Source organism: Oncorhynchus masou, chromosome 30 (assembly GCF_036934945.1).
Source record: "Oncorhynchus masou masou isolate Uvic2021 chromosome 30, UVic_Omas_1.1, whole genome shotgun sequence".
NCBI lineage: Eukaryota > Metazoa > Chordata > Actinopteri > Salmoniformes > Salmonidae > Oncorhynchus > Oncorhynchus masou.
The window spans coordinates 58,837,176-58,851,963 of NC_088241.1; the positions used below are offsets into that span (position 1 = coordinate 58,837,176).

At 40.3% G+C, this 14,788-nt stretch overlaps 1 protein-coding gene across 1 annotated transcript in view; it reads left to right on the top strand.

The window, feature by feature from the left end:
* Positions 1–614: 614 nt before the first annotated feature.
* Positions 615–14,788, top strand: part of LOC135522879 (melanoma receptor tyrosine-protein kinase-like) — a 58,454-nt gene continuing 44,280 nt past the window's right edge. The window contains exon 1 of the mRNA XM_064949532.1: positions 615–889. Coding sequence (XP_064805604.1) covers positions 811–889 — 79 coding nt within the window. The 5' untranslated portion in view covers positions 615–810. The remainder of the gene's footprint in view (positions 890–14,788) is intronic.

Sequence of the window (14,788 nt, forward strand, 5' to 3'; positions counted from 1 at the left end):
CGCGCAACCTTTGGGATGCTAGATCTTCAGGTTATATCCCATCCCTTAAGTTACCATCTATCTATCTTATGTAACCATACCAAACAGTATCATACTAATTTAAGTGTCCCGGATTTACGTTTACTATGTTACATCTAGTCTATGAGACCAGGCTGCAATGAAATACAGAGTTCGTTGACCTGCTCAACAACAGATATTGTCACTCACCATAGAAGGGCATGTTTTGATAGCCTGAGTCTGCATTTCACATCTGACCACCTGACGATGCACATTTTAAGGAATAAGACGGTGTTTACTGACATTCCATTGTGAGTGAGCTGAAATGTCATAATAACATAATAACAATAACAAACATCTTCAACAAACAAACTGGTGTCTTATATAATAGCTTGCAATAAAGTAGCCTAGGCATGCATAGTCTACTTTACAATACGAACATAAACAACCGAAACAACATGTTATTTATTTGAAGGTTTAAATATTTGAGGCAAAGCCTTTGACTGTGAAAGGCAATGATTGAAATAACTTTGTACTTACCTGCATTGCTGTCGAACGATCCTCCTTCCGAATGACGTCAAAACACTTGAAAGTTGCTCTGACTGCTATTCTGGAGAGAAAAAAGAGAGGACCCTTCTCCGGGAAAAGAGAGAGTGCCAACGCAACTAAGTCCCACCCAAACAGGCTACACCTATTACCTCCCCCTGGACGTAAAACGGGGGTAGATACATCACACAAACTTAGTATTGTTCGCCCAAGACTATGGACAAGTTTCTCCTGCAATTTCATTGAATATAACACATTTTGGAAACAATGCGACCTGGAAGTGGAATAGTTATTGCTGCCTTGTTCAGCCTGGGCTGCAGCATGACACTGACAGCGGACAAGAAAGGTAAGTGTGAGACCGACTTTTACACGTATATGCTTGTGGGGAATTTGATAAAATGGGAAAATAGTAGGGAATAGTAGGCCAGTCTAGGCTAATTACTTGAACGGAATGATAGACAACTATGAATGACAATTCTTCTGGATATACCACAGTATAACATATACATTTTTTAGGAGACCCCGACAGCATGTTGCCTAATACTGAAGAAGTTTTACATGATTTCAAAAGCAACTCTCTCTATCGATCAGTAGAAAAAGATGCACAGTAGTATGTATGTAGGCTGATACACTTAAATAAATTGCACTTTAAAAAAACGTTTTAAAATGAATAGTATAGTATAGTATTGACATATGCAAGCTATTTAGCCTACCTTTCTGAACACCTACCTCATGGCTTCAGATATTTACATCTCTACAATGTTGTTCCTGTCACTGCATTACTGTCTTAAAGTAATTGTCCAGTGTTTCCAGGTTTTTATTAAATATGACCTATAATTATTAAGAATATGAGTAAAATAGTTTTCCTTCCCAAATTTTTTTCATTAAGTATGTTAAAAAACATGTTTTCTGATGTTGGAATGGTGTGGGCGTATACCGTTATTAAAAATATTAACGCAAGTAGACTGCTGATTGGCCAGCTCGTCCTCCTCAGGAGGATGACATCATCCTCTATCAAGAAATAGCAAGCATTTTTAAATAGTCTGTTTGAGATACAAGTTTGAGGTGGGTTTTTTTAATGGTTTTTCTCTCCAATTTATACTTTGGCCACAAATACAAGTATATGATGAGTCAACAACATTATCAGTTAACAAAATAGGAACTTTTTAGATTTTCACTCAACAGTTAATTTAAGTCTATTTCTAAGCAAAATAATAAATTTCATATTCTGAACAGAAACGCAATAAATTAAGCAAAAATTGCATCACACAGTGGTAAAATGCTTCACTCCTTACACATCAAACATAACACCTCAAACTTCAAATTAAAATGCAACAGTCATCTTTATTTATTTTTTTACCCAGCGGCAGATAGCTTAGCGGTTAAGAGCATTGGGTCAGTAACCAAAAAGTAGACTTAGAGCCGACAAGGTGAAAAATCTGTCGATGAGCCCTTGAGTAAAGCCCTTAACCCTATTTTCTCCTGTAAGTCGCTCTGTATAAGAGTGTCTGCTAAATGACTAAAATGTAAATGTAAAATGGACATAAGTAACCCACAAGGAGTTGCAAAGCTGCTGTGGGACTGTCCAACCCTCCTCCTTGTCTAAACTGTCTTGGCACATTAGCCACCCCTGGGAAAGAGGAGACAAAATCTGGTACGGTGTTGTGCCAAAGTTTGTCTCCAGTCCAGATGGTGGTGATGACAGACGGCTGTCCCCTATGGAGCAGGGACTGCCCCATGTCCCCCTGGCTCCCCTGTGGACCTCCACTTGCAGTAGGAGACCCTCTAATCTGGCCATAGTGTTAGCTGTCTGTCAAAACACAGCAGATTGTTTGCTAGCAGGTTGTGGATATGTGTGGTCTGGTTTGGGTTTTGTTTGGGGGTGTTGGGCAAAAGGCATTTCCATTCTAACCAAAATGGATGGAACATGTTAGTATATAGTCTATTCTATTTGACATTTCTCAATTTAATGTGCCGTCATACAGATAGTGTTAAAAAATCACTGGTTAAAAAAAAGCAACATTAGACATATTTAGCTGTCATTTATAAACTGTGATATAGAAGAAAGAGCATGTTCTGCCGGGAAGAATTCACAGTTGTGTTTGATGAAAATGTAGGGACTTGGAAATTCTATAGTGAGCCATTATAAAGTCTGATTTTTTTAATAATCTATTGAGCACCAGGGAAGGAAGATTTTCCTTTTTAGTTACTAAAATGGATGCAAATTGAGCTATATAATGCTGACATGATTTTCTTATATGTTTCTGTAATTAAAAGACCTCTCATCACGAGAGAAAATAATTGAGTTATTGTTCTTTTTTTTGAGTCAGAATAGCTGACGGTTCCTTTTCTTTGTCTGGCCTGACACAACAGCTTCAACAAAAGGTATATCTTGGAAGGACCCTTGCTTAATGCCCACACCCAAATTATCCTGGTTTGTGTGTGTGTGTGTGTGTGTGTGTGTGTGTGTGTGCGTGCGTGCGTGCGTGCGTGCGTGCGTGCGTGTGTGTGTGTATATGCCAATTAGTGTTCATCTTCAGTACATTGTCTGAATTGATAAGACTGTTCCTGTGTCATAAACTTGACTCCTTAGGAATGTTCCCTCTGTTTCCACTATAACACAGACCTTTAAGAAAACATGTACAGAATTAGCATTGTTAATAATAAGGATCATTGGTACAGTATGTCAGTGTAATTGTGGTCTATTCTCAATATATTTTTAGAATTTATTAACTGAGTGATAATAGCAATGTAACAATGTCCTTGATAAAATGAACAGTTATTTAATGCACGTAAAGAGAATGTGCATAGAGTTGATTGGAAGACCCATCTCAAATTGATGTTAGGATTGTCTTGTTCATATGACACTGGTTCAGTTTATACCAGGGATGCTGAAGTAACATTTGCTGTTGTTTTGATTCAATGAATGTTATTGTTCTCTAAAACTCTTGCCAGACTCTCAATGGCAGCTGTCTGCATTTAATCGTAATTTTATTGTGTCAAGGGGCGTCATGGGTTTTGTTTTGTTACGCCACTCCGTCTGTGGCCTCGAACAGTTTTAAAAACAGTCAAAGCAGCCAGCCATACAGAGCTCATCAGACCTAAACACATTAGAATGACAGTCCTGCAAAGCTGTAGTAGGTCTTTAATGAGTCACACAGTCAATGTAACAGCTTTAAATCCATTAACAGAACATCCAGGCAGGTTGCAAACATTCCAGGACTTTAAGAACCCTGCGGAGCATACTGTAATGGTGTGGTGTTATGGCCCACCAAAGGTCTCACCTATTGTACAGGGGAAGAGTTAAAACAACACACCAGATATGGCACACAACTGATTTTGAATTATTTTATAGAATGAGAAGGTAAGGTGGAACTCGTTCTGACAGTTTGTGACATAAGTAATTGGGTTTAAAATGGCCTTCATGTGGACATCCTCTATATATCCTGTCTGTATGTCAAGTCTTTGTGTCTGGTTCTGGTGTTCATAAAACACATACAGTATCAAGTTTTTCTGTTTGAAATGTAATGCTAAAACAGTAAACTCTCGCCTTAATTGTGACCTTGCGTACTTGCGTATCAACAACACAAAGTTATCACAAAACATTTGAACGAAAGCAATCCATTTGAGAAAAAGAAACATTTCTTTCTTTCTTCCTCAAGATTAGAAAATCAGTTATAGGAAAACTCCAAAAGATAGTTTTTGGGTGGAGTTTTCCTTTAAGTTCGTCTGCCTCACCTGTTCCAAAAACGTGTGGTGTCATGTTCTGGACTGCATTTCCCTAGGCTCCATTTATGACAGTATTTCTACCCATCAAACTGTGCACTCTAACCCTACCTGGAATGCTTGTAACGCCTCTGTTTCAAATCATGAAAGTGTGGGCTCTATTCAATCTGGATTGCTGAAGTGTAATAGTAATGTGAAGGTGTTTTCTGATTGAGCCGAGATATGCGTTTACCGTGAATGCAGTCTCCGCTAAAAAAAACATTGCCTTTAATTTTCAATCATGCTGTAACATTGAACTTCAGTGATACAGACTGAATCGAGGCCTAAGTATTGAAGTACATTGAAAGGAAGTTGTCAAAATTTCAATCAACTTTTTTTTTTAAAGCTTGATGAGTGAAAGATTTTGATTGGTATGAACGTCATTGACATTTTCTTTTACATGTTCTTTAGACCACTATCTAAAGGACACCTAATCAGTTTGACTGGAGGAACCTTAAAAACCTCTTCAGTGTAGGGGGCATTATTTTGATGTTTGGATGAAAAATGTACCCAAATGAAACTGCCTATTTCTCAGGCCCAGAATCTAGAATATGCATATCATTGTCAGATTAAGATAGAAAACATTCTAAAGATTGCAAAACTGTCAAAATATTGTCTGTGAGTATAACAGAACTGATATTGCAGACGAAAACCTGAGGAAAATCCAACCAGGAAGTGCCTAAGAGAAACGATTCTTCCTGTTCCATTGCATGCCTATCCTCCATTTAAAGGGATATCAACCAGATTCCTTTTCCTATGGCTTCCACATGGTGTGAAAAGTCTTCAGACTTAGTTTCAGGCTTTTATTTTGAAAAATTAGCAAGAAAGATCACATCGCGTCATTGGATGGCTGGGTGTCAGCAGCGTTTTGCATGCGCCAACAGAGTGGAGCAGATATTTTCACTCTCTCTCCTATTGAAGAAACTACAGTCCGGTTGAAATATTATCGATTATATATTGTAAAAACAACCTGAGGATTAATTATAAAAAACGTTTGACATGTTCCTTCGAACTTTACGGATACTATTTGGAATTTTTGTCTGCTCCGTCGTGACTGCTCAAGCCTGTGGATTTCTGAACATAACGCGCCAACCAAATGGAGATATTTTGGATATAAAAAATAATCTTTATGGAACAAAAGGAACATTTATTTTGTAACTGGGAGTCTCGTGAGTGCAAACATCCAAAGATCATCAAAGGTAAGTGATTCATTTTATTGCTCTTCTGACTTTCGTGACCAATCTACTTTGCTGCTAGCTGTTTGTAATGTTTTGTCTGCTGAGAGAGATATCCTTACATAAACGAATGGTATGCTTTCGCTGAATTTATTTTATTTTAAATCTGACACGCCAGGTGGATTAACAACAAGCTAAGCTGTGTTTTACTGTATTGCACTTGTGATTTCATGAAAATTCAATATTGTTAGTAATTTAATTTGAATTTGGCGCTCTGCAATTCAGCGGATGTTGATGAAAATGATCCCGCTAACGGGATGGTGCATCAAGATTAATGCTAGAATCCTTAATAACAAAGCGCTCACCCCACCTCTGTTAACATAAAAAGGCTGAGGGACAGGACTGGTGAAATGTAACCACTCTCAAATTAAGACAGAGCTATGGATGCAAGGACTGACCATCCATGATATCAAAATGATAGTTTTAACCATGTTTGGATGCTATGCAGTGTTTGTTTACATTTACATTGTTTACAACCATTGGAGTAAACAAGCTTATATTTTGAGTTCCCATGGGCTTCGACCATTGAACTAAGCAAATGAGCAAATAGGTGATATTCTTCAAGAATCAATAGGTATACAGTTTATTAATTTCTAAGACCCGAGTGGATATAGCAAGATTTTACCTTTACACCTCCCTCCACAAAGAGTTACAGAAAGAGGTCCCAGATATACGACACTCTATGACAGTAAATTGAACAGTATCCAAGCTGGTCAACAAATAACTTAAATATTTGTTTTTCTTCTTCCATGACTTGGCTTTTATTGTTTTAGTGTTGTTTAGCATCGATTTCAATAATCTGCCTAAATACTTCAGTGTCAACAGCATTAGTTCTAATCAGCTATGTCTATGGCATAACAAGGGCACTGTCCAGCGTTGGCATTTGGCTCCAGGGTCTTCTCAAGCATACGTTGGCTATTCCCAGAACTACAAGTCCTTTCCAACCCAGAAGCCAAGCTTTCTCATTGCCATTTTCACAAGACTAAATCGACCTTTTGAGATAAATCACGTAAATCACTATTTACTGGAAATTGATTAGAAATCAATCCAAACACTAACACTTAACATTTGATGCCACATACAATTTCAAGAACAATGTAAATACAGAACTTGTTAGCCATTTAGGCATCATCTGTTATTGAGTGTGTGAACAATGTTTTCAAGCCTGATTATCCAAATGTATCACCAGGGGGAGGTCACTTGGGAGTGTGTCCACTCTGCAACACTTATCGGTGTTAGTCCAATAGCATTATATCTCACTAATCACAGCTGATCTGTTGGCTGAATTGCAATGGACTTATTTTGCTTGAACATTACAGGACTCGTTATTGAAATAGCTCTGCAGTCTTATTTGGCAAGTAAATGAGGGAAATTAACCAGAGAATTAAAAAAAAAAGTTGTACATTCAGATCAGAACAAAATTATACAATAAAGATGAAATTATGTTTACTGTAAAATGAAGAGTTTTATCATTTAGATTTTTTTAAATGTGTTTTATACCCAACTGAAGGAAAAAAAACAAGTGCAAACTGCACCTTGTGCAAACACTTCTAGATATAGGTCTATCTATTTGTACATTAGCAGACAGACATTTTTGGGTTGTCCCCTGCGCTTGATTTCATTATTTTAATTTGGCACATCATCATAAAAGTAATTTATGGGACAGATCATGCTGCATTAGTTTTGTTTGGGAAAATATCACCAATTTCCCAGGAGAAGTACTGTAGGCATTATTAAACCAATGTCTCTGTTTAAAAAGGTCATGGTCAGGCTAATATTTAACACATTTGTTGATGTTGTACTCATGTCCAGAAATAACTACAGACATTGGTGTTTTAAAGTAGAACAGGAGTGTTCAACCCTCCTCCTGGAGGGCTGCTGGGTCTGCAGGCTTTTCCCCCAGTCATGCTCTACACTCTGTAAAGGCTTTTCCCCCAGTCATGCTCTACACTCTGTAAAGGCTTTTCCCCCAGTCATGCTCTACACTCTGTAAAGGCTTTTTCATGCTCTACACTCAGCTTTTCATGCTCTACACTCTGTAAAGGCTTTTCCCCCAGTCATGCTCTACACTCTGTAAAGGCTTTTCCCCCAGTCATGCTCTACACTCTGTAAAGGCTTTTCCCCAGTCATGCTCTACACTCTGTAAAGGCTTTTCCCCCAGTCATGCTCTACACTCTGTAAAGGCTTTTCCCCCAGTCATGCTCTACACTCTGGAAAGGCTTTTCCCCAGTCATGCTCTACACTCTGGAAAGGCTTTTCCCCAGTCATGCTCTACACTCTGGAAAGGCTTTTCCCCAGTCATGCTCTACACTCTGTAAAGGCTTTTCCCCCAGTCATGCTTTACACTCTGTAAAGGCTTTTCCCCCAGTCATGCTCTACACTCTGGAAAGGCTTTTCCCCAGTCATGCTCTACACTCTGTAAAGGCTTTTCCCCCAGTCATGCTCTACACTCTGGAAAGGCTCCCCAGTCATTCTACCTCAGCTTTTCATGCTCTACACTCTGGAAAGGTTTTCCCCCAGTCATGCTCTACACTCTGTAAAGGCTTTTCCCCCAGTCATGCTCTACACTCTGTAAAGGCTTTTCCCCCAGTCATGCTCTACACTCTGTAAAGGCTTTTCCCCCAGTCATGCTCTACACTCTGGAAAGGCTTTTCCCCAGTCATGCTCTACACTCTGTAAAAGCTTTTAAAGGCCCCCAGTAATGCTCTACACTCTGCTTTTAAAGGCTTTTCCCCAGTCATGCTCTACACTCTGTAAAGGCTTTCCCCCAGTCATGCTCTACACTCTGTAAAGGCTTTTCCCCCAGTCATGCTCTACACTCTGTAAAGGCTTTTCCCCCAGTCATGCTCTACACTCTGTAAAGGCTTTTCCCCAGTCATGCTCTACACTCTGTAAAGGCTTTTCCCCCAGTCATGCTCTACACTCTCTACACTCTGTAAAGGCTTTTCCCCCAGTCCCCAGTCATGCTCTACACTCTGTAAAGGCTTTTCCCCCAGTCATGCTCTACACTCTGGAAAGGCTTTTCCCCAGTCATGCTCTACACTCTGTAAAGGCTTTTCCCCCAGTCATGCTCTACACTCTGTAAAGGCTTTTCCCCAGTCATGCTCTACACTCTGTAAAGGCTTTTCCCCCAGTCATGCTCTACACTCTGTAAAGGCTTTTCCCCCAGTCATGCTCTACACTCTGTAAAGGCTTTTCCCCCAGTCATGCTCTACACTCTGTAAAGGCTTTTCCCCAGTCATGCTCTACACTCTGTAAAGGTTTTTCCCCCAGTCATCTACACTCTAAACACTCATGCTCTAAAGGCTTTTCATGCCTACAGTCATGCTCTACACTCTGTAAAGGCTTTTCCCCCAGTCATGCTCTACACTCTGTAAAGGCTTTTCCCCAGTCATGCTCTACACTCTGTAAAGGCTTTTCCCCCAGTCATGCTCTACACTCTGTAAAGGCTTTTCCCCCAGTCATGCTCTACACTCTGTAAAGGCTTTTCCCCCAGTCATGCTTTTCCCCCAGTCATCTACACTCTGTACACTCTGGAAAGGCTTTTCCCCAGTCATGCTCTACAAGCTTTTCCCCCAGTCATGCTCTACACTCTGGAAAGGCTTTTCCCCAGTCATGCTCTACACTCTGTAAAGGCTTTTCCCCAGTCAGTCAGGTTTTTGTCATGCTCTACACTCTGTAATGGCTGTTTTCCCCCAGTCATGCTCTACACACTCTGCTCTACACTCTGTAAAGGCTTTTCCCCAGTCATGCTCTACACTCTGTAAAGGCTTTCCCCCAGTCATGCTCTACACTCTGTAAAGGCTTTTCCCCAGTCATGCTCTACACTCCCCCAGTCATGCTCTACACTCTGTAAAGGCTTTTCCCCCAGTCATGCTCTACACTCTGTAAAGGCTTTTCCCCCAGTCATGCTCTACACTCTGTAAAGGCTTTTCCCCCAGTCATGCTCTACACTCTGTAAAGGCTTTTCCCCCAGTCATGCTCTACACTCTGTAAAGGCTTTTCCCCCAGTCATGCTCTACACTCTGTAAAGGCTTTTCCCCCAGTCATGCTTTACACTGGAATTTTACTAATCAAGATAAGACGCTGATACTGGTGTGTTAGGACAGGGCTGGAGCAAAAACCTGCCTATCCAGTAGTTCTCCAGGAAGAGTGTTGGCCGCTGCTGGAGTAGAGATTCTGACTTGTCTTGAGTTTCCAGTATACTATCATAAAATTGGTGTTATAGAGTGGTTTTCTTCAAATTGCCTGAATCCTGTCAGCGTCAAAACAGGTTTAACTCAAATATACACCGTATACACTGTGAATGTATGGTCCTTTTTGAGATGTAATATGAATTTTAGAAAACACTTCTGTAGTAACAAATAAACCATTATGCTATCTTATTTCATCTGAAACGTGTTTCTATCCATGTATGTTCCACCTCCTCGTTAACTCGTTATCTAATTTAAAGCAGCCTTCATTTAATTTTCTAAAACATGTAATATAACGCTCCTGGTACATCTTCCTGTCTTTGTTGGCAACATTTACTGAAAGGGGAACTGCTCAGTGAATAATATTCTTGTCTCTCGCTACATACTCTGTGAGAGTCCTGTGTGGCTTAGTCGGTAGAGCATGGCGCTTGCAACGCCAAGCGTCGTGGGACGTTTCCCACTGGGGCCACCCATATGTAAAAAAGCCCAGTCGCTTTGGAGCGTCTCTAAATGGGATATATTATTATATATTATTATTTTATATTAGAGACAGGGAGACATCTAAAGCCAGATCTCAAAATCTCGAGTCCAAAGTGTTGTGAAATAATGGCTTGCTGGGGAAAAACAAAAATCCTGTCGCTGAGTTGATTCTTCTTCTGTGGTGTTGTTTTCATATGTAAATGATTCAGACCAGTCAGTCATGGTGATTAAATGCGAGACATTCACCTAGAAGAGAACAGATTTTGTGTTCCTATTGAGATAAGAAGCTAAAAAGCCCTTCTATTTGTTAAGAGAGTGACATGCCCCTCTTGCTGTTTCAGCACAGGTGTCTGAAAGCAGATTACAGTTTTTTTTTGTGAAAGACTCAACTTAGACCCAATTCTTAGAATGAATCTGGATCTAAGACTACTATTGCGTAGTGAACCACACCTTATGTTTCACAAAAGACAGGAAATGAATCCAAAATAAATTCAGAAGGGAGAGAGCATGGGTTATATGACAGTGAGTCTGTGAAAGAGTGAATGCATTTGTGACTTACTGGATGTGTGACAGAGTAAGCTAATATGTTTGAAGATCTAATTCATTATGCTTCTTCAACCCAATTCCCTGCCATTTTACTCATGTTTGTTTCCTCCCATTTAAATCTTCCTTCTTGCTTTGACAAACAAGGCCTGTTTTTTTTATCCTCATTGCCATGTTGAAACATCAGGGTCACCTGCCTCTGCCTCAGTTCAGTGTTGACTTTGACAGATTTCACCTTCCAGTCTTCACTGAAATCAAACATCCCTGAACTGCCATAGCAAGGGTTTGTCAAAGAACATGTACTGTCCTTAACAAGTGATATATGGCTCACTTGATTCCTGTGCTTGATGTGGGAGGAGGAGAGAAACACTTTAGAATTTCTGCTCTAGATCAAAATCAATAACGTTCTTGTGACGCTAGGTGGTGGGCTTCAATGTAAATAACATCCTGTAAACCGTATTGATTTGTCCCCCCCCCCCCGCCAAAGGGTTTGTTTGACCGATGTTGGACTTATACGAAAGGTGTGTTCTGTATTTTAAAGTGATTTCCCAGGTTGCTAATATACATGTGTCATCAATTGTAGGGTCTGACTAGGGCATAGACACCAAGACTGCAGCTTTGTTATTTTTATACTGATCTGAATGGTTGTAAATTGATGACCCACACTTGAGGTGAGGGATGTGCCAACAAGTGCAAAGTTGCCTTTTCTTGCGGGAAACGACCAATTAATTTGTGTTTATGCATGCATTGTGCATTGGTACAATAGTCATGCAACTTTACAGCATCAGTAATTCGACGTTCATTCCCGTTACAGAGATCATCTGGAATTGGTACATCCATTTTTGGCTTTAGACGAATGCAGTTAAATGGTAGAGGGACAGGTTATAGATTATGCCTTAAAACTGATTCTTGTAATCAAGTCAAATTAGAGTCACAAGAATATGATTTCTCCTGATTATTTAATTTAGAAAAATAGTAGCGTGCTATGTAGGCCTATGCATACTAACATGTTAACTTTGGTTTTACTTGGTTGCTTGCCAGGCACTAGCCAGGGCACTTGCCTGTTTCTGCATTCAACAACGTTAGCCATATCAATGCCTTGCCAATGCAAGACAACAACTAGTTAGCTAAAGCCAAAACAGACTGGCACCCAAAAGCTAGCCAAAAACACCCCTATAATTCAACAGATGGTAAAACTCTAAAAAGACATTCGGAATCCGTACCACCCTCTATTCTTGCTGACACCACGTTCCCATAGTAGACACAGATGAAGAGGGATACATAAAGAAGACCATGGTGAAAGAAAAAAGTGTTAAAGATCAAACCAAGGGTTGAACGGCCAAACACAGAAAACGGGGTCGACAGCCTTTTGAATGAGGGTAAACAACAGAAAGTCCAAGTTCTCTGGCCTTGACAGGGGAACACAGGGGATACATCTGTTGGCCAATGAACTGAGCCGTGTGCTGCTACTTCAAATGCAGTCCACTGCCTGCCACTGAGATTTACACGCTTTTCATCTGCATGCTTCAGGGGAGAAAGAGTTCGATTTTTATCAGTCCACAGCATATTTATATTAGTGCCTCGTGGGATTGTTTATGCAAAATAAATAAAAAACAGATCCTTTCAACACCTTTCATGCACTGTCCACACAACACCGGACCAGGGTTCTAGTAGTGTAAAAAATATTGAAATACTTTTAGCTGTGCTTGACTGAGCATACCTGGCACAATTGAAACAATGGAATAGTCCCAAAAGTGCCAACACAACCCATCTGGCTCTCAAGGCAGGTTCAAGCAAACACTCAAAAGATTTGAAAGATTTTAAGCACTATTTGAACCCAGGTCTGTTGTGCATACTCACTCAGCAGGGTGGATTCCCCTAATGTTATTGTACCAGAGACAGGCAGGCTATCGGGCCATTCTCCTTAGAAGACCCACCGATTAAACTACAGTAAAAAATAGTGCTGTTGAATGCGAAATGAGGCAGCCGTCAGTTTGTTGTTTTATAAAGTTTTGAAAGTGTCTGAAAAATTGTTGTATTGCAAAAGTTTGGTGACTAGCTAGCTACCTTTTGATTTGGATCCCGTGACGCGGTTGGCATCAGTTGCTGGGACTGCTGCTATCTGTCCAGGGATCCTGCTGACCGAGGGTCTTTTGATGAGCTGCTTTGTTTAGCAGTTAGCCTAGCTGCCACTGTTAGCTGTCTATCAAGCTAGCAGGGTTTCCTTGAGGGCTTGAACTCAGCCCGTGACGTGGTTAGCCCTTGTGGCTGGGACCGTGGATTGTCCTGTGCTTGTGGCTGTCTACATCAATACAGTTTGTTGCTGTTTCCATCTTCCCTGTGACCTGCCCTGTCTGGAATTGCGGGGAGTAACAGCATAGCCTACGTTGCTACCATGATAAAGACGAAATCCAATGGAAGTATCGTTGAGGACAGTGGGGTCTCTCTATCACAGGTGAAGGATCTTTTAAACAAACGAAAAGAGTTCTACAAGCAGTTGTTACAGCAATAAGAAAATAGCTTGTTGTGTTGTGTCCAAACACTGGTAGAGTCAACTAATAAAAGAATGGACGACCTGACCAGGGAGGTCCAGGACCTGAAGAACAGTTTGCAGTTCTCCCAGGGTCAGCTCGATGAGTTTAAACAGGAAAATGGCAAGATGACAACAGTCTGTAAGTCATTGAGTGAGGACAGTTCTGTATGTGAATTCACGATAACAATGACAGAGATCTCTGATTATCTTGAGGGACAATCAAGGTGGAACAACATTGTTGTAGATGGAATTGTAGAATCTCCACATGAGACCTGGATGGAGTCCGAGGACAAAGTGAGGGAAATGATATCGGAGAAACTGAAATTGGACCACAGGAAGATTGAGTTGGAGTGCGCCCACAGGACTGGAAAACCCAACACCGGCCTAGGTGACAGACCCAGGCCAATAGTCATCAAGTGATTACTTAATTGGCAAAGTGGGCAAACTGAAGCAGGAATTGCCAACAATGAACAGTGAGCCATCGTATTAATGCATAAGAAGAAAAAAAAAGTTAGAATTTTGTAAAGTTAGTGTGGGACAGGTGGAAAAAATGATTGTCATTGATGAATAATGACATACCTCCTGGCATTGACAACATACTGTAGATGGAAGGCTACTGAGGATGGTAGCTGACTCTATGGCCACTCCTATCTGTCATTCTCTTAATCTGAGTCTAGAGGAAGGTGTTTGTCGTCAGGCCAAAGTTGTTCCGCTTGCCAAGAGTGGTAAAGCGGCCTTTACTGGTTCTAACAGCAGACCTATCAGCTTGCATGCCAGCTCTTGAAAACTGTTGGAAAAAAATGTTTGACCAAACACAATGCTGTTTCTCTGTGAACAAATTGACAACCAACTCTCAGCATGTTTATAAAGAAGGGCACTCAACATGTACTGGACTGAAACAAATAACTGATGATTGGTTGAAAGAAAGGGATAATAAGAAGATATTATTAACCAAAACCTGTTGAGAAAACATGTGTTTTATGGGTTTTCATCCTCTGTGATATTGTGGATTCAGAGCTATGCATCTAATAGAACTCAGAGGGTTTTCTTTCATGGAAGCTTCTCTAATGTCAAACATGTAGAGTGTGTTGTACCGCAGGGCCGTCCTCTAGGCCCTATACCTTTTTCTATTTTTACCAATGACATGCCACTGGTATTAAACAAAGCCTGTTTGTCCATGTATGCTGAAGATTCAAACATATACGTGTCAGCATCCACAGTTAATTAAGTCACTGAAACCCTTAACAAGGAGTTGCAGTCAGTTTTGGAATGGGTGGTCAATAATAAACTGGTCCTGAACATCTCTAAAACTAAGAGCATTGTATTTGATACAAATCATTCCCTAAGTTCTAGACCTCAGCTGAATCTGGTAATGAATGGTGTGGTAGTTGAACAAGTTGAGAAGACTAAATTACTTTGTGTTACCTTAGATTCTAAACTGTTATAGTCAAAACATATAAAGTCAGCAAAAAAGGAAATGCCCTCTCACTGTCAAC